Consider the following 24,714-nt stretch of genomic DNA (forward strand, 5'->3'; position numbering starts at 1 on the left):
AACTTTTCTAACATTACTACTTTTTAGAGGCCCTGGGGTAGGTTATGCCATAATGTACAAGTATGCCCAGCATATTAGCACATTAGGGTACACTTAAATTGTCAGACTGAGTCCTCCAGTGCTGTGCTGTGATCAATCCGCCGGGGCCCGAGGCACTTCCATCTTCACCCGGTCTTCCTTCTGGGTTCTGTGCCTTTGGTCACTTACCTTGGCCAGGCTGCGTTGATGTCATTCCCACACATGCTCATGTGCATCCTCTTTCTCTCATCCTCTCTCTCTTACCCCTCACACCTCTTTCATCCCCTTTCTCTCTCTCTCTCTCATCCTCCCTCTCTCTCTCTAATTTAATTTGTTATAACAAAAAATAGTTTGCATTTTTATTTATTTATTGTTAATAAAAGGCCCCACCAAAATCCTCAGCACCAGGCCCATGATGTTCTTTTTTTTTTTTTATCCAGAAGGCCCATGATGTTCTTAATCTGGCCCTGCATACAGACGAACGGTTTTCCCGATAGAAATTGATTCTGTCGGACAGATTTGAAACATGTTCTATTTCTAGGTCCATCTGAATTTTTGAAGGAAAAAAGTCAGATGAGGCCCACGTACGTTCAGAATATCCGACGGAATGATTCCGTCTGACCTTTTCTGCCGGAAAGTCCGGTCGTGGGTGTGTGGCATTAGGCATTTATTTTGGTACACAGGATTTTGATTTTGCATTTTCTGTGGAGTCTCTATTGTCATACTGTGGAGCGCACACAAGACATGTGCATGAGGATATTTTAGATCACACTTTGGTGACTTGATATTGATTTAAAACCAGTGCCACACATTTTAAAATACTACCTTTTAGGAATTAGTAGTAGGTGTTTACCAGTAAGCTGATGGCTAGATTTTTTTTTTTTACAAGGTAATAAACAGTGCAGCGCCGGAGACAACTATGCTTTTCTGCTATTCTTTGTTTTAATATCCATTAAAGGATATGTTAACCTTACCCCTTAAACCCCCCAAAGATGGCTACAGCACGGGCTTACTTTTCCTGGAAGATGTTCATGGACCTCCTCCTGTGATCGCGATGGGTGTGCGGCATGCTCTGTGATTGCCAAGTCCTTTGGACTCAGCTGATCACAGATCGGGGTAAAGGGCCAATCACAGTGACCTTTTACCATGTGATCAGCTGTGTCTAGTGACAACTGATCATGATGTCAAAACAAGCAAGTTATCGGCTTTCCTTTCCTGACACTCACAGTGTGAGGAGAAGAAAGCTAATAACCGACTTGTGTTAAAGAGGAAGTAAACCCTGATGTAAGTTCACTTTGTGAGATAAGATATAAAATAATTCCATATACACGTTATGATGATTCTAAAAAAAAAAAGGTGATTTATTTTGCAGAGTGGTACATAATCCTTGAAGAAGACATCTTTTGAAATGGTTGAAACGCGTTGGCTTCCTCCAGCTTCCCGACGCCTGGGATGTGTTGTCTATGGTGCAATACTTGCCTCTAGCTAGGAGACATCACTGTAAAAACTCATGGAAAATAACAAATTATTTTTCACAAAGTGGATATGTCATATGTATAAAAGGTGACATGTAGCACAGAGCTTCACATGTACTATATATGAATTTTTTAATAATATTTTTTAACGAACTTTAATAAAAATGTATTTTTTAACTTATTTTGTCTATACTTGAGTTGCCTATAAAATTCCACTATAAGAGGAATTTTTGTTATGCATTAAGGGATGATGGCAACAACACTTACAGGCAGAGGAACTTCTTTTTCAGGATCTAGCTTGCAAGTCGGTCCCGCTGTGAGGGCACACTGAGAAGAGGAGGAGCCTAAGGAGTGTTTGTGTGGGAGCCCAGAAGAGGAGGCTCGGTGATGCTCAGTGCAAAACCATTGCACAGAGCAGATATGTATGACATGTTTGTTTTTGTTAATAGTCTTTATAATCACTTTATCATTTCAATAAAAGGATGAGATCTTCATTGAAAATGAAATATTACTATTCTATTATTACATGCATACGCCGCTTTTAAGTACACAATGGGGTTTATTTACTAAAGCTGGAAAGTGCAAAATCAGGCTCCCTTCTGCATAGAGACCAATGAGCTTCCAGGTTTTATTACCAAAACTTAATTGAACAAGCCAAGGTTAGAAGCTCATTGGTTTCTATGTAGAAGTGAGCCTGATTTTGCACTTTCCAGCTTTAGTAAATAAACCCCATTGTGTACTTAAACATGGGGTATGCCTGTATATACAATTTATATAGCGCCAACAGTTTGAATAACACTTTAACAAAATGAAGGCAGAAATAAAGCTAAAAATAAAAAAAATGTTTTAGTACATCCATCGCTCACAAGAATTATATTTCTTTCTTTTATTTCTTGACAGATCTCTAAGGCTGGGTTAACACCGCAGAAAGCACCTGCTAACAGCAGTCCGTCTCCATTCACCATTTCAGCCCAAATTTTATCGAATTTGGACCTGAAATGGACCAAAAGGTGCACAGGGCTCCTGTGCAATTCATACCAGAGATGTGTGAAGCGGCTCCATAGAGAGCCGGTCACAAACACCTGTATCCTGCATCCAAACTAGGGTTGCCACCTTTTCTTCGAATCAAACACTCTTGTTATTAATGCTATATGATTATAAATGTTGTTATTTAATGCAAAATATATGTATAGTTTACACGATTAAAAAAAAAAAAAATAATTGCTGTGCGCTGTTTAAAGTTTTCGGGTTTGTCCCCCCTTTACATCAAAGTCCACAGAGTTCCCTTTTTACATTTGAACTCGTAGAGTTCCCTTTCACTGTGAGGGGGGACTGTGCAGACTCTGATGTAAGGGAGAACTCTATGGACTCTAAGGGAAACCCTGATTTAAGGGGGAACACTGAGCACTCTGATGTATGTAGAGGACTCTGCTGTAAGCTGGAACACTGCAGCCTCTGGTGTAAAGGGGAACTCTGATGTAAGGGGTGCTCTGAACCCCGATTTACTTTATTGTACTCACTCAGAGGCAGGAGAGAGAAGGGGGGAGACTTCAGCCACAGACAGTGATGGATGGTGAGCTCACTCACCCATTGGCAGTCAGCACCTCTCATTCAGATGTATCTGAGGCTGCTAGACTTACAATTCCGACCCCCACTATTCTATTCTGAGGCACAGCGCCTGGGATTGGCATGTGGGCAGACACAGAGGGGTAGGAGCGGGAGGAAGAGGTGCAGATCGAGCCCTCTCTCCTCTTCCCTCTCCCGTCAGTGTGTGGGGTGGGGGAATTGTTAGAGCTGACTAGTGCAGTGTGAAAAACAGACACTCTCAGCTTAGTCAACTGCAGCCAGCAAACCTGCTGAGAAGCCACAGTCCAGTCTGAATAATGTGTCCAGGTTTCAGGCAGTCTGAAACCCAGACGCATGATTCCAAACCCGAACTGTCTGGGTGAATCCCACACCGGTGGCAACCCTAATCCAAACCCGCATCCAATTCGCAATAGTGCAAACCCAGCCTTAATTCCCTGTGATCCTGCCAATCCCCTCCATAGTTCAGGGCTTCTTGTTCTGAGCAGACTACCATAACCATGGAAGCAAATTGTCAGGTTGCATCCTGTGTTCATTCCTTGGGACCTACAGAATGCTGTGCTCTTGGCCAGAGCCATGCTATTGATACTACTAAGAGAAAACTTATAAGAACACTTGTGGGCAGAGCCAGGAGATATGGTACCCAAAACCAAGTAAGCAACACACCAGAGACCAGTAAGAAAAATACGTTTTTGTATTTGGAAAGGTAGTATGGAAAAAGAGAGTTATAAGAATACTTGCAGGGACACATTTAACTTCGTTAACAGTTGCAGTAACACCTTACTCTTACACAGTGTTTGTGTAGACACTAATGGCACAGAAAGTAGCACGAGGCAACCAAGGTATCACCAATATGTACCCAGAGGTCACATTCAGCACCAACACAAATATACAAAGATATTTCTTCTGGCTCTCAGTAAGACACAATACAGTTGAGGCCTACTTTACTGGGACTGCATCTGCTGGCAGGGTGGATTTTTGGTGGAATGTCTAGGCATGGATAGCAGATCTTTGAGAAACCAGCAGCAACTCTGGAGACCGGTGACTTGAGAGGGTATCCCTACATTTTCCCAACTCACACTTGTACCTTTCCCTAATACCATCTTATGCCTAGCATGTAGGGTTCCTGTCTCTACCCTAGCCACTCTCCGAATGTGTGCTAAATTCTGGCATGGTGCCTTATGTATAAGGGCTGCTTCATCCAAGATGGCTAAAGAAGGTCACTGGGGATTGCAGTGTCCAATCAGACAGCTGTGGAGGCTGCAGAGGAAGATTATTCCTCTCAATCTCCCCTCCACCTGCACAGTGGCAAGACATCACCTGTTGGAAGTGGAAGGAGTACAAACTACACCTGATGTTGGCCTGATGTTGACGGTGAAACCACACCCAACAGTGGTCTGTTCATTAGGGGCGCACAAGCGCTACCCCCCTCCATTTGTCATAAGTAGACATTGTTAAGGGGGATCAACTCATCAAAGTGATAAAACCATAACTGCTGGATACGGTTTTACAATATGTGGCTTCTGTGATTTATATCTTTGCCAGTAAAACATTACTTTCCTGCTGGCAAAGGCTGTGGCTCCCATTACTCAGTCCTAGGGATGAGCCCTATGTTCGAGTCAAACATAAGTTCAACTCGAACATCGGGTATTTGCCCGTTCCCCGAATTTATAACATGATGCGGCCGGGAAAAGTTGAGCGCCCACGTAATGCTCCATGACCTGCGAGATCACAGTGCATTGACGGCAGCCGATTTGCTAAAGCATGCACCTGACCTGTATGATTTGGCCAATCACAGCGCACTCTGCTATGAGAGCCACGATTGGCCAAAGTCAGGCTGCCTTTGACCAATCATGGCTCAGGGGGCTGAGTGCACGCCTCACACTATGTAAGGCTGCTTACATAGCGGCAATATATAGTGTAATGAACTAGAGCAGCAAAACTGAATTTCTAAAAAGGAAAAATGTAATTTAAAACTGCTTGTGGCTGTAATTTATTGTCAGATCCCGGCAATACAGATAAAAATCTTTTAAATAAAAAAAAAAAAAACACACGTCGCAAGTCTCCCCCAGTCCATTACCAGGCCCTATAGGTCTGTTATGAATAATAAGGGGAGCCCTGTGTCAAAATAAAAAAGGCGTGGGGGTCACCCCAAATTCCATACCAGACCCTTATCTGAGCACACAACCTGGCAGGCCGCAGGAAAAGGGCGGACAAGAGAGCTCCTCCCCCCTCTTGAACCTTACCAGGCCACATGCCCTCAACATGGGGACAAGGGCCTCTTCCCCATAACCCTTGCCTGGTGGTTGTCTGCTATCATTTTTACTTTTTTGACCTGTTTTTTGGTGAATGAGTAGGGGTACAATGTACCTGATATCCATTCACATGGGGGGGCGGGATCTGGGGGCCCCTTATTAAAGGGGGCTTCCAAATTTCAATAAACCCCCTACTCACAGACCCCCACAACCACCGGGCAAGGGTTGTGGGGAAAAAGCCCTTGTCCCCATCAGCATGGGGACAAGATGTTTTGTGGGGACCCCAAAGCATCCTCCCCATGTTGAGGGCATGTGGCCTGATATGGTTCAGGGGGGCACTCTCATCCCCCCCTTTTCTTGTGGCCTGCCAGCTTGTGTGGTCGGATAAGGGTCTGGTATGGATTTTAGGGGGACCCCCAAACCATTTAAAAAAATAAAATTAGCAAAATTTACTGGATTTGGGGGGTGGGGGGGAACCTGTGGTACTGTTATAAACATCGGAAAGATGTGCTACTTCACAGGCAGAACTTTAAGGCTGCTTTCACACTGGGGCGGGGGTTGGTTGATGGTAAAACGCTGCTAGTGTTAGCTGCGCTTTACCGTCCTTTTATCGGTGCTATGCGGCTGCTTTTAACCCCTGCTAGCGGCTGGAAAAAGGGTTAAAATGCGCCTATGTAGTGCTGCTGCCAAATCACTTTGCAGGCGCTTCGGCAGCAGTGTCCATTCACTTCAATAGGCAGGAGCAGTGTATACACGGCGACTTCACCGCCCCAAAGATGCTGCTTGCAGGACTTTTTTATTTTTTATTTTTTTATTTAACATCCTGCCAGCACAGCATCCCAGTGTGAATGAGTAGGGGTACAGTGCAACGCTCTTCATAGCTGTTTAAAACACACTGCTCCATTACTTCCTGGACAGACTTTAGGTCCTGATACAGGAAGGACTTGACCAGCCAATCTTATTCGCACACACCCTGCACCATCTACCCTCAGCTGGTCAACTCCTTCCTGTGTTATGACCTAAAGTCTGACCAGGATGTTAGGCAGACGTAATGGGGCAGCGTTTTTAAACAACTATGAAGAGAGTGGAGGTAAATTGGTGTAGAATAAGTGGAACACTGTTTGATTTTTGCTAAATAAGTAAATGAATGCTATATTGGTACACAGGGGAGCTGGAATTTAGGGGGGGAAAAAAAGCTAACAAAAAAAAAGGTGAACTTAACCTTTAAAGCCTTGGCCAAAATATTTAAATGATAAAACTGTTATTTTTGTATTTGTTTGTGGGTATTATACAGTATTTTTATCTTTAACCCCAACTGTTCACCTGTACCCAATTCCTGACCCTGTCTGACATGACTTAATCACGTCTACTTGGAGAAAAGTTGAACAACTGGTATATATCCAAAAAGTACTGTTTCTCTTAGGCCGCGTACACACGCGGGGACTCTCAAAATTAGCATGGACGGACATGGCCACACACGACGAACGAACAGTTTGCTGAAACCGTGCGCGATGACGTGAACGGCACGTACGACGGGACGAAAAATACGACGTCCTATACACTGCATTATAACTTTCGGCGTGTAAATCCTTTCTGAGCATGCGCGGAACTTAGTTTGACGAACAAGCCTACACACGAGGGGACTGTTCGCTGAAACAAAGTTTCAGCGGACAGTTTTTCGGAATTTCCGAAAAACCTTGTTCAGCGGACTGTTCGCTGACACTGTCCGCTGAAAGCCCACACATGAAACACTGTTCAGCGGACAAAGTTGGGCGAACAGTCCCCGCGTGTGTACGCGGCCTTAGGGCACGCAGGAAAGTGCCCTTCCTCTATAGGCACACCCATACAAGTTCAGGCAATGCAAATGTATAATATCTGAAGTAGGATAAAATTGTAATATTTATTATTACTGTTGGTGTCACTGCTGAGATTCACCCTTTTTGTCCCGTTTGTGATTAAAAGTTGAGGAGAAAAAGATCCAGGGGGGAATTTTATTAAGGCTGGGTTCACACTGCTGTGGCTACGAGAACCGGATGTGATTCGCACCACACTGCAGTGCAAATCACATCGGATCTCTGTGCGATGCGAGTTCAGCCATACAGATAGTATGGCTGAATTCGCATCGCACCCGCCCCAAACTCGCACAGAACCCTTTTTTTTGGTCCGCAGCAGAATTGGATCGCATGGGTGTTCACACCATGCGATCCGATTGCTGTCCAATTTTGCAGATCGCACTGCGATATGCAAACTGATCTGGGGGTGTCATTAACATTTCACTGACACTCCCAGCAGTTTGCATAGGGCAGTGTGAACTGCCGCCGGGAGGCATGCGATGCGGGAACCCGCCTCGGATTCGCGGCGTTCCCGCATCGCTTCAGTGTGAACCCAGCCTAAAACTGAAGCAGCTGTATATAGCAACCACTCGGCTTTTATCTTCAGCTTGTTCAATTAAACTTGTAAATTTAAAAGCTAGAAGTTGATCGTTTGCCAGGCACAGCTGCTCCAGTTTTGATGAATTCCCGCAATGCTTTTTTTCACTTTTCAGAGGCAAGCTTTACTGAGTGATCACCGTGATAGCAAACACGGGATACCAAATTCCCATCATAAGTACAAGACCAAGCGCTGGGATTGCATTATGAAGTATGTCAGAGTGCACATATGTGGCCCACCTCCATGATGCCACTTATACAGTTGGTGTGGGCCTTTAAGAACACAGAAGACACTTTGTTTAATGGCCATTTATTTATAGACCGATTGCAGTTTATTTAAGCATTTGTTGTAGGGTACACATTTGCAGATATATAAAAACGCATAAACTATGTGTGCTCAATACAACAGTGGTGTTAATACAGATACTACAGCATCTTTATTGTTTGTTTATTTTGAGCAGATTGGTGCACTTTATATTGATTTGCAGCCTAGTACTATTGCCATTTGAACAAGTAAATGCATAGATCTCAGGTTGATTAACACTCATACCAAACATTTCTTGCCAAACAATGAATATAAAAGATGAGGGATAGGTTGCTAATTATATGGCAGGAGCAGAGAATCGTACAGAATAGTAGTATTTATAGTGTCTCTCCATGAAATTTTCCAGCTGAAAATGATTGCTAAGGAAGTGGTAGGTGCTGGCACCTACCATAGAATTAGCAACTAGTAGCATCACCTAGCCGAGTGATGGCAAACCTCGGCACCCTAGATGTTTTGGAACTACATTTCCCATGATTCTCCACTACACTGCAGAGTGCAAGAGCATCATGGGAAATGTAGCTCCAAAACATCTCGGGTGCCAAGGTTTGCCATCCCTAGCCCCTTTTATTTACTATCCTGAATTCTCTGGCCATGTAAACAAAGGGGAGGAGATAGCGTGAGGTCACTGACCAAATATGGGCAATGAAGTCACCCGGAAGGTGGGCCTTTTTTTGTAGATTCCAGTAAGCCCCCCTCCATTGAGATGTGGGAAACATTCAGAAAAAGGTGTTTTGCCCCCTGGCTAGGTACCCCATGCCCCTCCCATGTGCAAGTCCTGTGGCCTGGTATGGTTCAGGAAGGGGAGGGGGTTTGGGGAGTGTGCAAACTTGTCCCCTCCCTTCCCAGTCTTTAAACAGTATTTTGATTCTTCCCAAGTGTCATTTTGCTGCAGATTGTTTAAATCATTCATATGCACCACTTCAGGTTGGAAGCACCTCCCGGCTTTTTTGCAGTTTTGATGTTGTCCTTAAAGCTTATATAAAAAATAAAAAAATAAAAAAAAAAAGAAGAAAGAGGGGGGGGGAAAGAAAAAGAGGGGGGGAAAGAAAAAGAGGGGGGGGGAGAAAAAGAGGGGGGGGGGAGAAAAAGAGGGGGGGGGGAGGGGGGGGAGAAAAAGGGGGGGGGGGAAGGGGGGGAAGAGGGGGGGGAGAAAAAGGGGGGGGGAAGGGGGGGGAAATGAACCAGACATTTTTTCCTCTTTGTCCTTTGTTTGACAGAAATGACCCCTGGAGCGCCCCCTGGTGTTAACCCCTGCCAGTGACATTTACACACTAATCAGTGCAATTTTATAGCACTGATCACTGTGTAAAATGTGAAAGGTCCCAAAAATGTGTCAAAAGTGTCCGATGTGTCCTCCATAATGTTGCAGTCACGGGGAAAAAAACAAAAACAAACAAACACAAAACACAAACACATCGCTGCCATTACTAGATAAAAAAAAAAAAAAAAAGCCATAAATACATTTTTTTTTTTTAAATGGGATATTTCTTATAGCAAAAAGTAAAAAATATTGCGTTTTCAAAATTGTCGCTCTTTTGTTTATAGCGCAAAAAATAAAAACCACAGAGATCAAATACCACCAAAATAAAGCTCTAATTGTGGGGAAAAAAAGGACGTAAATTTTGTTTGGGTGCGATGTTGCATGACCACGCAGTTGTCAGTTAAAGAGTAGCAGTGCCAAATCGCAAAAAGTGCTCTGGTAAGGAAGGAGGTAAAATCCTCCGTGGCTGAAGTGGTTAATTAATACCAAGTGTCATTTACTGCTGTACAAGAGTATGTGATGAAATTAACTACTCTATAACCCCTAAATGTAAGGTATATATCCTTAAAAAAAAAAAAAAAAATGTAAAGTTTCTAAGACAAAACTTTTTGGTCCTGCTTTTCTTCTGCGACTGCTCACCCCCATCACTATTCCAGGAAATTACAAGCTGCCTAAAACGACAGCTGGGAATTGCTAGGTGCTATAAAGCCAAAAAGCAGGTACTCCTGTGAAAATAAATGCTATTGACTAAAATGGTAAAACAATGCTTTCTATTGTATTTAATATTTCATTTATATGTAGATCAAAGATGTGGCCCTTTATATATGAAATCTTATAAGTAAAATGTTATTCCTATATAACCCTTAATTAAGCCTCCCAATTAGAGATGGACAAACTTCCAACGGGACGTTTCGCGAACGTGGCCAAAAGTTCGAACCGGGCCCCATTGACTTCAATGGCAGACGAACTTTAAAAACCTACAGGTCATATATTTTCAGCCACAAAATACTTACTAGCTGTGCACACATAGTCCCACCACATGGCCACTGACATAACACATGTATGAAGTGAATCTGGGATCAACAACTACAAGCATCAACAAACTACCAGCACCATGATATAGAGTGCATTGACACCAGCACCATGAAAGAGAGCACTGACAGCAGCACTGATACCAGCAACTCGCTGCTGGGCCCCAAAAATATGACACCGCTCAACCTCTTCAAACAGGAGGGTACGGGCATATAGTATGGTGTGCTTTTTTGTACAAGAAAGTGAGCCAAAAAAAGGTAGGAAAAAAAAAAAAAAGGGTCCGTGTGCTCAATTAAATAATTTATAGAGTTATGCATATACATGGTCTACTGGTCACATGTGTTGAATTCCTCCGAGATCCATGCCTCATTCATTTTTAGAAATGTGAAGTCAACACTGTCGTGAGCTAGGCGAATGTGCTTAATTGGTCACGATCCCCCCTGCTGCGCTGAACGTCCTTTCAGACAGGACACTGGACGAGGGGCAAGCCAACAGTTCCATTGCAAATTGGGCAAGCTCTGGCCAGAGGTCAAGCCTGCCCACCCAGTAGTCCAGTGGTTTATCACTCCTCAGAGCGTCCACATCAGCCACTAACCCGATGTAGTCGGACACCTGTCGGTCTAGGTGTTCCCTAATGCTGGATCCGGATGAGACCTGTCGATGGGTCGGCTGAAAGAATGACCTCATATCAGAAGTCACCAACATCTTCAAACCGCCCTCTTCTCGCAGGCGCTGTTGGATTGGTACCTGCAACTCCTTCTCTGGGAGTGGGAATTCCTCCATTGCCAGCGCAGCATTTCTCAAAAGCAAGGCCTGGAAGTGCTCCATTCCGACAGCCCTCTGTGATGGTGGTAACATTTCCGCCATTTTGTGTTTGTACCGGGGGTCTAAGTACGTTACCACCCAGTACTGGTCCTTGAGCCTTATGCTTTTTATACGGGGGTCCCTGTTAAAACACTGGAGCATGAAGGCCCCCATTTCCACTAAACTGGAAGCGGTGTGGTGGCCAGGCTCCAGCTCATCATCCAGGATAATGTTGTCCTCCTCGTTCTCCTCTCCCCATCCACGCACAACAGGGATCCCAGAAAGGTTTAAAGCATACTCTTCTTGCTCCTCATCCGCCCCGGTACCGTCCTCCTCTGACTCCTCTTCATACTCCTGTTGTTGACTTGTCTCAGATAGGAGTAGCCCCCCCCTGGGAATTCATCCAGCACTGCGACTTCCACATCTTCCTGCTCCTGCTCCTCCACAGCCTGATCAATGACACGGCGCAATGCACACTCCAGAAAGAAGGCATAAGGTACCATGTCACTGATGGCGCCATGGCTGCGACTGACCAGTTTGGTGATCTCATCAAATGGCCGCAGAAGTCTGCATGCATCGCGCATGAGCAGCCACTGGTGCGGCAAAAAAATAAATAAATAAAAAAGCTCCCCAGAACCTGTTCTGCCGCAGAGTTTGTACAGGTAGACGTTAACTGCACGTTTCTGCTGGAGCAGCCTATCAAGCATATAAGAAGGTTGAGTTCCATCGCGTCGGGCAATCGCAAATAATACGTCTCACCGGCAGATTGTGTCGCCGCTGAATGTCATCAAGGCGAGCCATGACCGTGTAAGATCTTCTGAAATGGGCTGAGATTTTCCTTGCCTGCCGCAAGATGTCCTGGACCCCAGGGTATTTGACAACGAATTGCTGCATGACCAAGTTGAAGATGTGTGCCATGCATGGCACATGCATAATTTTGCCCTGTTTCAATGCGCTAAGCAGATTGGCACCGTTGTCACACACCACTTTACCAACTGTCAAATTGAGCGGTGTTAGCCACTGATCTGCCTGTGAACGCAAAGCTGAAAGGAGTGCCGGGCCAGTGTGGCTCTTGGCTTCCAGGCACAACAGACGCAGCACGGCAATGCAACGTCTCACCTGGCATGTCAAATAGGTTCTGGGGAGCTTGGGCGGCACAGCGGAAGAGACGCTAGCAGCGGAAAAGGAGGAGTCAGCCGAGGAGGAGAGGGAGGAGGATGGAGTAGGAGGAGGAGAAGAAGAGCCAGGCCTGCATGCAATCCGTGGGGGTAAAACCAAATCTACATGGGTGCCACGGGTTACATGCTTGACGGCCGTCAGAAGGTGCACCCAGTGGGCAGTAAAAGTGATATACCTTCCCTGCCCGTGTTTGCTAGACCACGTGTCTGTGGTCAATGTATCTTGGCACCAACACTTTCCGCTGAACATGGCCATATAGCTCTGGGATGCCCTTCTGTGAGAAATACTTCCTTCCTGGGACCTTCCATTGTGGTGTTCCTATGGCCACAAATTTTCGAAAGGCCTCCGAGTCCACCAGTTTATATGGCAGTAGTTGGCGTGCTATCAGTTCTGACAAGCCAGCCGTAAACCATTGATAAACCAAGAGGGTTATCCGGCGTCGTCATTTTTTTTAAGCTCGAACATTTGGCTGGACGGTGAGAGCCTGGAGTGTGGCTTTGTGTGTTCCGTTGCTCCCACTGGGCTCGGTGACTACAGCTCATGTGCCTTCTTAAGGCGGTCGTCCCTAGGCGAGTGTTGGGCTTACCACGACTTATGCGTTGACTGCAAAGATTGCGGATGGCAACACTATTGTCAGCAGCGGACACGTTAAAAAAAGCCCACACTGCGGAGCCATGTGCCGGCGTCCTGGGAGCGCCAGATGTGACCGTACATGGTTGATGCCTCGCTCCTGATACATTCGCAGTCGCTTTGTCCCTCCTGTGCAATCTAAGTTCTTCCTGCTTCTCCTCCCCATCTGCTGGTCCATATCTCCCTCTGAACTCCCCTCCCTCTCTTGTGGGCACAAACGTGACATCACTAGACACATCATCATCATCATCATCAACATCACCTTCCCCACTGCTATAATTGGAGATCTCGGAGTAGGCAGCAACAGCGGGGACCAACCTCCTCCTTGGGCTGATCTGGGTATGGTCGTCAGACTCCTGAGAGAATGAATGAGTGAATGAGTCACTTGTATGAGTGGCGGTTGTTGCTACCTCCTCTTCCTGATGGCTGCGCATCGGAAATGTCTTGATATGGATCGGAAAATAATTCCTGTGACTTAAGTGGAAGGTATATGGTGGTGGTGGTGGTGGTAGTAGTGTCTTTGGGGGTGCACATAGAGAGTGAAGAGGGTGCAGATCGAGAGGATGAGGAGGGTGCAGAAGAGTAAGGCTGAGTGAGCCACTCAACCAAGTCTGGTGCGTCCTTTGACTTAATCGCACGCACCTTCTGCAATTTGCCACTTTGCCTCTTCCCCTGCCTGTCATTTTTTTTAATGACCCTGTGACAAAAGTCTCTAGAGAAGTGCAGTATGTATGTGGAAGAAGGTATACAACACCCTGCTTCAATCTGTCGTTTTTGGGGGCCACGGGTCTATCACACCAGTTATAATACGTTTTTTTGATTGCGTTTGACTCTTTGTAGTATTGCTGCAGAACCGCTCAGCAGTCACAATGCTGCACAGTGGATGCACTATACTATGCTTTATATATGTGCAAGTATTTTATACGTGTATTACACACCTATATACTGCACACCAAATAGTACACCTATACCAGTCCTTAAAAAGGACCTTTGTAGATCTAGTAGCTAGTGATTTGCAGACTGTCCCTCAGTCCCTACACTGATCAAGGACTGCTTCAGAATATGGCAGTAATCTGCAGCACAGCCCTGCACCAGCACCCTATATATTGTACACCTATACCAGTCCTTACAAGGACCTTTGTGGACCTAGTAGCTAGTGATTTGCAGACTGTCCCTCAGTCCCTACACTGATAAAGGACTGCTGCCGAATAGGGCAGCAGTCAGCAGCAGTGCACCACAACCCTATATATTGTACACCTATACCAGTCCTTAAAAAGGACCTTTGTGGATGTAATAACTAGTGATTAAACTGACTGTCCCTGCTGCACACAGCGTCCTGTCCCTACACTGACAAAAGACAGCTGCAGAATCAGTCAGCAGTGCACTCCGCAATCACCAGCACAGCAGTGCACAAGAACCCTATATACTGTACACCTATACCAGTCCTTAAAAGGACCTTTGTGTACCTAATAGTAATAACTAGTGATTAAACTGACTGTCCCTGCTGAACACAGCGTCCTGCCCCTCCCTACACTTACAAAAGACAGGCTACTGCAATCACCAGCACAGCAGTGCACTGAACCCTATATACTGTACTACACCTATACCAGTCCTTAAAAAGGACTTCTGTGGACCTAATAGCTAGCGATTTGTGTCACTTCAGTCGCTCCCTGCTGCACACAGTGTCCTGTCCCTACATAAGACAGAATGTAAAATGGCCGCCAGATCAGGTCTATTTATAAAGGTAGGGGGAATGTCCAATTGTCCATGTGCTGAAATGTCTCAATTGGCTGTCCTGTACTAGTGATGGACAAACTTCCGACGGGACGTTTCGCGAACGCGGACCGCGAATGAGGCCGATCGTTCGCGAAACGGAACGTTCGCGGCGGGCCCCATTGACTTCAATGGGAGGCGAACGTTTCAAACGTACAGGTCAAATTTGCAGCCACAAAATAATTATTAGCTGTGCAAACATAGTCCCACCACATGGCCAATGACATAACACATGTATGAGGTGAATCTGGGATCGACAACTACAAGCATTCTTTTTTTATATGGGAAATTGTTCTGACAATTCAGGACTGTGGAGCGCATGAAGGTTATGGAGGAGACGGAAGGTCAGGGACCAGGGTAGGCAAAGAAGAGGGTGCAGGAGATGATCACCAGCAGAGTGACATACAGCAATGACACCTGCGCCGTGATAGAGTCATCTGACAACAGCACCGTGATAGAGAGCACTGACATCAGCACCGTGATAGACAGCACTGACATCAGCAGCGTGACATACAGTAATGACACCAGCACCGTGATATACAGCACTGACAGCAGCACCGTGACAGAGAGCACTGACATCAGCACCGTGATATACAGCACTGACACCTGCACCGTAAGCAGCCCCAGGAGGAAGTCAGCATAGCACAGGGATGGTGGGAGCCCCTCATAATGAGCATAGCACAGGGATGGTGTGAGCCCCTCATAATAAGCAGGCCCAGGAGGATGTCAGCATAGCACAGGGATGGTGGGAGCCCCTCATAATAAGCAGCCCCAGGAGGATGTCAGCACAGCACAGGGATGGTGTGAGCCCCTCATAACAAGCAGCCCCAGGAGTAAGTCTGCACAGAACAGGGATGGTGTGAGCCCCTCATAATAAGCAGCCCCAGGAGTAAGTCAGCACAGCACAGGGATGGTGTGAGCCCTTCATAATAAGCAGCCCCAGGAGGATGTCAGCACAGCACAGGGATGGTGTGAGCCCCTCATAATAAGCAGGCCCAGGAGGAAGTCAGCACAGCACAGGGATGGTGTGAGCCCCTCATAATAAGCAGGCCCAGGAGGATGTCAGCATAGCACAGGGATGGTGGGAGCCCCTCATAATAAGCAGCCCCAGGAGGATGTCAGCACAGCACAGGGATGGTGTGAGCCCCTCATAACAAGCAGCCCCAGGAGTAAGTCAGCACAGCACAGGGATGGTGTGAGCCCCTCATAATAAGCAGCCCCAAGAGGATGTCAACACAGCACAGGGATGGTGTGAGCCCCCTCATAATAAGCAGGCCCAGGAGGAAGTCAGCACAGCACAGGGATGGTGTGAGCCCCTCATAATAAGCAGGCCCAGGAGGATGTCAGCATAGCACAGGGATGGTGTGAGCCCCTCATAATAAGCAGCCCCAGTAGAAATATGACACCGCTCAACCTCTTCAAAGAGGAGGGTAGGGGCATATAGTACGGTGTGCTTTTTTTGGACAAGGAAGTGAGCCAAATGAAGAAAGAAGGTCTGTGTGCTTGATTAAAAAAATTGTTTATAGACATATACATGGTCTACTGGTCACATGTGTTGAATTCCTCCGAGATCCATGCCTCATTCATTTTTAGAAATGTGAGGTAGTTAACACTGTCGTGAGCTAGGCGAGTACGCTTATCGTTCACGATCCCCCCTGCTGCGCTGAACGTCCTTTCGGACAGGACACTGGATGAGGGGCAAGCCAACAGTTCGATTGCAAATTGGGCAAGCTCTGGCCAGAGGTCAAGCCTGCCCACCCAGTAGTCCAGGGGTTCATCACTCCTCAGAGCGTCCACATCGGCCGTTAACCCAATGTAGTCGGACACCTGACGGTCTAGGCGTTCCCTGATGCTGGATCCGGATGACACCTGTCGATGGGTCGGCTGAAAGAATGACCTCATATCCGAAGTCACCAACACATCTTCAAACCGGCCTCTTCTTGCAGTCGCTGTTGGATTGGTACCCGCAACTCCTTCTCTGGGAGTGGGAATTGCTCCTCTGCCAGCGCACGCAAAAGCAGAATGCAGCATTTCTCGAAGCAAGGCCTGGAAGTGCTGCATTCTGACAGCCCTCTGCGACGGCGGTAACATTTCCGCCATTTTGTGTTTGTACCGGGGGTCTAAGTACGTTGCCACCCAGTACTGGTCCTTGACCCTTATGCTTTTTATACGGGGGTCCCTATTAAAACACTGGAGCATGAAGGCCCCCATTTGCACTAAAGTGGAAGCGGTGTGGTGGCCTGGCTCCTGCTCATCATCCAGGATAAATGTCGTCCTCTTCATTCTCCTCTCCCCATCCACGCACAACAGGGATCCCAGAAAGGTTTAAAGCGCGCTCTTCTTGCTCCTCCTCATCCGCCCCGGCACCATCCTCCTCTGACTCCTCTTCAGACTCCTGTTGTTGACTTGTCTCAGATAGAGTAGCCCCCCCCTGGGAATTCATCCAGCATTGCGACTTCCTCATCTTCCCGCTCCTGCTCCTCCACAGCTTGATCAATGACACGACGCAATGCACGCTCCATAAAGAAGGCATAAGGTACCATGTCACTGATGGCGCCATGGCTGCGACTGACCAGTTTGGTGATCTCCTCAAATGGCCGCAGAAGTCTGCATGCGTCGCGCATGAGCAGCCACTGGCGCGGTGAAAAAAAACCCAGCTCCCCAGAACCGTTTCGGCCGCAGAGTTCATACAGGTAGACATTAACTGCACGTTTCTGCTGGAGCAGCCTATCAAGCATATAGAAGGTTGAGTTCCATCACGTCGGGCAATCGCAAATAAGACGTCTGACCGGCAGATTGTGTCACCGCTGAATGTCAGCAAGGCGAGCCATGGCCGTGTAAGATCTTCTGAAATGGGCCGAGATTTTCCTTGCCTGCCGCAAGATGTCCTGGACCCCAGGGTATTTGACAAGGAATCGCTGCACGACCAAGTTTAAGACATGTGCCATGCATGGCACGTGCGTGATTTTGCCCTGTTTCAATGCGCTAAGCAGATTGGCACCGTTGTCACACACCACTTTACCAACTGTCAAATTGAGCGGTGTTAGCCACTGATCTGCCTGTGAACGCAAAGCTGAAAGGAGTGGCGGGCCAGTGTGGCTCTTGGCTTCCAGGCACAACAGACGCAGCACGGCATGGCAACGTCTCACCTGGCATGTGGAATAGGTTCTGGGGAGCTTGGGCGGTGCAGCGGAAGAGACGCTAGCAGCGGAAAAGGAGGAGTCAGCTGAGGAGGAGAGGGAGGAGGATGGAGTAGGAGGAGGAGGAGGAGAAGAAGAAGAGTCAGGCCTGCATGCAATCCGTTGCGGTAAAACCAAATCTACACGGGTTACATGCTTGACGGCCGTCAGAAGGTTCACCCAGTGGGCAGTAAAAGTGATATACCTTCCCTGCCCGTGTTTGCTAGACCACGTGTCTGTGGTCATATGGATCTTGGCACCGACACTGTGTGCCAGAGATACATTCACTTGCCGCTGAACATGGCCACATAGCTCTGGGATGCCCTTCTCTGAGAAATACTTCCTTCCTGGGACCTTCCATTGTGGTGTTCCAATGGCCACAAATTTGCGAAAGGCCTCCGAGTCCACCAGTTTATATGGCAATAGTTGGCAGGCTATCAGTTCTGACAAGCCAGCCGTCAACCGTTGGGCAAGAGGGTTATCCGGCGTCATTTTTTTTTACGCTCGAACATTAGGCCCACGGAAGCCTGCCTTTTAGCAGAAAAACGTGAGCTTGGCGTGATGGAAGGTGGAGTGGAGGACAATTGTGAGGAGAGAGGAGAAGGAGAAGTAGAAGACGAGGCTGGACGGTGAGAGCCTGGAGTGTGGCTTTGTGTGTTCCGTTGCTCCCACTGGGCTCGGTGATGGCTGCTCATGTGTCTTCTTAAGGCGGTCGTCCCTAGGTGAGTGTTGGGCTTACCGCGACTAATGCGTTGACTGCAAAGATTGCAGATGTCAGCAGCGGACACGTTAAAAAAAGCCCACACTGCGGAGCCATGTGCCGGTGTCCTGGGAGCGCCAGATGTGACCGTACATGGTTGATGACTCGCTCCTGATACATTAGCAGTCTGCTTTGTCCCTCCTGTGCAATGTAAGTTATTCCTGCTTCTCCTCCCTATCTGCTGGTCCATATCTCCCTCTGAACTCCCCTCCTCTTCCTCTCTTGTGGGCACCCACGTGACATCACTAGACACGTCATCATCAACGTCACCTTCCCCACCGCTATAAGTAGAGATCTCGGAGTAGGCAGCAACACCGGGGACCAACCTCCTCCTTGGGCTGATCTGCGTACTGTCGTCAGACTGCTGAGTAGCGGTTGTTGCTACCTCCTCTTCCTGATCCAATACCAAGAGTGGCTGCGCATCAGAAATGTCCTCTTGATATGGATCGGAAAATTCCTGTGACTCAAGCGGAAGGTATGTGGTGGTGGTGTTGTTGGTGGTAGTGTCTTTGGGGGTGCACATAGCAGAGAGTGAAGAAGAGGGTGCAGATCGAGAGGATGAGGAGGGTGCAGAAGAGTAAGGCTGAGCGAGCCACTCAACCAAGTCTGGTGCGTCCTTTAAAGTAATTGAACGCACCTTCTGCAACTTCCCACTTTGGCTCAAGCCTGTTGCTCCTGCCCTACCCCTACCACCCCTGCGGAAGGGCCTGCCTCTTCTTCTGCCTGTCATTTTTTAAATGACCCTGTGACAAAACTCTCAGTCCCTATACCGATGAAGGACTGCTGCAGTATAGGGCAGCGGTCAGCAGTAGTGCACCTCAACCCTATGTATTGTGGACCGATACCAGTCCTTATAGAATAGCAGACTGTACCTCACTCAACCCTATGTATTATAGCACCCTACACCAGGTTATTACCAGTCCTTATAAGGAACAATTAGGTTGTGTGTGACTGATTAGCAGACTGTACGTCAGTCCCTATACTGCTGAAGGACTGCTGCAGTATAGGAAGCGGTCAGCAGTAGTCCACCTCAACCCTATGTATTGTGGACCGATACCAGTCCTTACAGAATAGCAGACTGTAAGTCACTCAACCCTATGTACTGTAGCACCCTAGACAGACCAAGTTACCTGTCCTGATAAAGAGCTTTGTGGAACAAGTGAGTTGTGACTGATTAGCAGACTGCAGCAGAAGGGCAGCAGTCAAGTATAATATTCTTTCTATATTTGGAAGAAAGAATATTATACGTGTACAAGCCTATTACCATACCACTGATACCAGTCCTGAAAAGAACCTTTGTGGAACTAATATTAACAGCTACTGTTTAACTGACCCTCACTGCCTGACACACTGCTTCCTGCCTGTCCCTATACAAACTGGCAAAACAGAGGAGACTGGAACAATAACTGGTTGCTCGAATAGCACTTTTGTGGACATGATGGATGATGGATGATGGATGATGGATGATGGATGATGGATGATGGATCTGGCTGTCCCTAAAATAGCAGCACACAGCGCTCTGTCCCTTTATCTAAACTGACAAAAGACACTCAGGCTGCTGCAAGAATCAGTAGCACAGCAAACCTATATACACCTATACCAGTCCTGAAAATAACTTTTGTGTACCAAATAGCTAGCGTTGTATCTCTCCCTACTCCACACAGCAACCTTTCCCTATAGTGACAGAAGAAAGAATGTAAAATGGCCGCCGGATCGGGTGTATTTATAAGTTAGGGGGAATGTCCAAGTGTCCATGTGCTGTAATGTCTCAATTGGCTGTCCTGCACCCCATGATGGATGTGTCATCATCGGTCAAAGTTCTTTCACACTGTAAACACATATGTCCGCCGGGCGAACAGCGGCAATAGTCCGCCGATCAGGCGAACATACAAAATTTGCCACCAACCGACAGCCGGGCAAACAGTTCGGCCATCCCTACTCCCAATACACCTGTATTTTCATAGATTTTTCCTTATTTATTTTTTTCTATAAATTCTTCTTTTTTTTTTTTTTTTTTTTTTTATAAAGCACAAAATAAAATAAGCCTTTATTTGCAAATAACATTTCCAGGCTATGTACCAGGAACATTATTTTATTGCCATTTGATGCAGGAAAATAGAATACAAAAGGATATTTTTAAAACATTTGCATAAAAAATTTTATTTTAACACAATAGTCAAAATGTAATTTTTTTTTCTAACAAACTTTGCCTATAGATTGCATAGACTATAATGATTTTTTGCAAGACAATATTGCCAAAAGAAAGCCTAGTGTATACCCCAAAAACAATGTAAACATTACTTTTTTAATAGTCACAGAATGCACAGGCCTATTGCGGAAATGTGAAAAGTGGTTAGAATTAAATTTTCAGTGGCACCGTAAACATTCTCCGACTTAATAGACCTATTAGAACTGCCAGATATAGTAAATTTGTGAATATTAGAAAGCAGTGAATGTGGCGTTCACTAAAGATTTACTGCAAAGGATTCATCCCAGTAAATGCGATTTAGTATACTGGGGATATGATTCATAACCAGCAAATGTTACCTTTTTTTAAAATATGCCCAAGAAAAAATAAAAAAAATAAATAAAAGTAGGACAACTTTATTTTTTTTACTTGTACCTACAGGTAAGCCTATAACAAGCTCTAAAATGTGCATGCAGTCATAGTCATCAGCCATGCATTTGCTCTGAAGGGATGGTCCGTGCCCTCCCTTCAGAGCTCCATACTGCGGCCGTGATTCCTATGTGCATGCGGGGGGAGAAATGTCCTCATGGCTCGGGCAATCAGATGGCCAGAGCATTTGAACCCAGAAGGAAGACCAGGTGAAGATATAAGCCCCATCAGCGGCGACAGCGCACTGGTGGAGGGCTACGCTGTAAAGGTAAGCATTTCATGCCATTGTCTTGCAGAGGTTGTTTATTTTAAAGGGTGTGGTTTAAACCACTCTAAAAAAAAACCTGAATATTTTTTACAGAACTTTATAATTTTCATACACTTCTATTCCAAATACTAAACAGGTATGATCAGACTATTTGAGTTTAATGGTATATCACAAAATGATTAGCAGGTCGTGTGAAACATTGTTAAAGATTTGCATCATTCATGACTTGTAAACTAAGCTTAGATGACATCACAACCTTTCTATCTAAGCCAGTGTTTCTCAAATCCAGTCCTCAGGCCCCCCCAACAGGTCATGTTTTCCATTATTTTTCACAGGTGATGTGATCAGTTTCACTGCCTTAGCAATTACCACAGCCGTTTCATCTGAGGGAAATCCTGAAAACATGACCTGTTGGGGGGGCCTGAGGACTGGATTTGAGAAACACTGATCTAAGCCCTGGGAATTAAAAGCATGGAAAATCTCATGAGAACATGCATTGTCTTCCAAGATTTGGGATACTCTGCGTTTCCCACGATCTCGCTGGAAGAATTGTGGTACAAGCCTGTCCAGTGTAGAAGCTGGGGGTAAAGGAAGTACAGTTTTCCCCCCCCATGGGTGGGTTATTCTACAGCCATCGTATGATGCCTTGTGCAGAGAGACGGAGGTCTTATGTAACAACCTGACCTGGCTTTCTTGTTCAAGGTAGTTAAATGGCTTCTCGGCTGTGTGGATCTTCTGATGCCGAATAAGATTTGTCTTGTCTGAATAGCATTTGTCACATGTAGAACATTTAAATGGTTTCTCTCCTGTGTGAGTTCTCTGATGTCTAATGAGATTTCCCTTTACGATAAAACTCCAGTCACATTCTGAACATTTAAATGGCTCCTCTCCTTTGTGAATCTTCTGATGGTTAATAAAATATTTCTTTGCAGCATAAGAAATACCGCATTCCAAACATCTATATGGCTTCTCTCTTTTGTGACTCCTCTGGTGTCTAATAAGACTACGCTTGAGCGTGAAGCACTTGCCACATTCTGGACATCCAAATGGCTTCTCTCCTGTGTGAAATTTCTGGTGTTCAGTCAAATAAGTTTTGTATGAGAAGCACTTGTCACATATTGAACATCTGAATGACTTCTCTCCTGTGTGAATCTTCTGGTGTTGAAGAATTGCATTTCTTGTAAAGAACTTGCCACATTCTGGACACCCAAAATCGCTTCTCTCTTGTGTGAATCGTCTGGTGTTGAACAATACCTGCCTTTTTTCTAAAGCACATGCAACATTCTAAACATTTAAATGGCTTTTCTGTAGGACTCCTCTGGTGTTCGTTAAGAGCCTGGTTTTCTATGAAGTGTTCAAGTTCAGAAAATGAAAAGGCTTCATCCTGGAGAGAAACCATCTGGGGAACTGTGTGATTTGACGTAAAATTTAAAACGTTCTCATGTTGAAAGCATTCATCTCCATTGTGGGTCATCATGTGCTGATAAAGACCAAATTTAGACAAACGCACTTTCAGACTTCCTGTTAAGAAAATTAATATACACGGTTTAAGCAGGAATACATACATACATACATACGAAAGAACGTTCTGCAGTTCTAAATCATTACTTCTCCATCTATTCACAGCGCAAATGGTTAGGACTTAAAGAATGTATCTTGAGTTCAAACACCTGCAAAAAACTCTGAAAAAAAAAAAAAAAAAAAAAAAAATTGAAAGCAGGCTTGTCTCTTTTGGAGGGAAGTATATTTAGTAAAATTCTGTTCTCGTTTCAGGCCCGGTTCACAATGCCGTGCATTTGAAGCCAACATCCCAGCACGACTTTGGCAAAACTTGCATAGGACTTGTGCTGAAGCCGGACCAAAAGTAGTGCAGGAACCTTCCCCCCCTCAAGTCGGAGCGACTCAAGTCACTCCTATTAGAACAATTCCATTGCACTTAATGGGGTGCGATTTGTCATGTGACATGAGGGCATGTCGCACCAGTGTGAACTGGGCTTCAAATGGTTTATTAGTTTAGGGCTCCAAGGACCTGGGGTTTAAAGCAGGGTTCCACCCATTTTGATCTTCAACTGCTAATCACAATATAAATTAATGCTTCCTTTTTTTCAAAAGCATATCTGTAGACTAAATATAGATCTCCATTTCCATTGTACTTCACTGCTGCAAGGTATCCTGCTGCCGTTGGCTCCTGGGATATGTGTCATCAATCCCAGGTGCAGTGGGGTGTGCTAGCTTTTTTCCAAGTTTTCTATATGGATTGACAGGTTGCCATTACAACGGGGTAGGGATTTACTCTGATGCCACCATTGCTATGGCAACCTGCAATAGAGCACTGTGTGCCACGCTTTTCACACAGTGCTCAGGCGCAAGATCGAGAGGTGCATGCTGGGTAGTCAGCAGTACCGTATCCCAGAAGAAGGTCCTAGTGGACTTCAGATGCATGCCACAGAGGCTACACTGAGTACATTTAAATAACAAAAATGGATTACACTTACAGCATATGCCAGCTGTGACCATAATTTTTTTTAACAATAATAATAATAAAATGTCAGTTTTAAAGAGGAGCTTGGCTGTTCAAGCGTTTGACAGGAGTGGAGCGTCATGTATAATAGCAGTGTTACTATTATATTATTACAATACATCATGGATTCCTGCTTTCAACAGTTGTTATGGATTCTGGCAGGTGCAGGTGAGCCTTTCACAGCCAGTGATGTCACAAGCACGCATTTACTTACATGGCCAGGGATAGTTTGTAAATTTGTGTATGAGGGAGGAGGGGGTCCCCATTAATATAGGAGATTGTCCTTTAGGATTAGGGTTAAGTATAGATGTATGGAATGCATTTGTTTTGTTTAAAAAAAAAAAAAAAAAAAACCCACACATATGAAATAATAAACATGGCTAGCGGTACTGGGTTGTGTAAACAGCACTAGACATGTGCAGAGTAAAATATTTCGTTTCGGAATTTCGTTTTCATCCGAAAACTTAATTTAGTTACTCCCGAAATTCGTTTTTCGTTCAAAAATTGCATTCGTCCGAAAATCCACATGAATTACGGTCGAATCTGTCTTTGAAGGCTTATGGTGTATGTCGAATGTATAAAGAAGATTCGACGGAGCTAGTAT

At 45.7% G+C, this 24,714-nt stretch overlaps 1 protein-coding gene across 1 annotated transcript in view; it reads right to left on the reverse strand.

The window, feature by feature from the left end:
- Positions 1-24,714, reverse strand: part of LOC143962290 (uncharacterized) — a 315,099-nt gene that overhangs the window by 23,156 nt on the left and 267,229 nt on the right. Inside the window, 1 exon segment of the mRNA XM_077471593.1 lies at positions 21,971-22,744. Coding sequence (XP_077327719.1) covers positions 21,971-22,744 — 774 coding nt within the window.

The sequence above is a fragment of the Lithobates pipiens genome, unplaced genomic scaffold (genome assembly GCF_037356315.1).
Source record: "Lithobates pipiens isolate NorthernLeopardFrog02 unplaced genomic scaffold, aLitPip1_a1.2 Scaffold_8, whole genome shotgun sequence".
Lineage (NCBI taxonomy): Eukaryota > Metazoa > Chordata > Amphibia > Anura > Ranidae > Lithobates > Lithobates pipiens.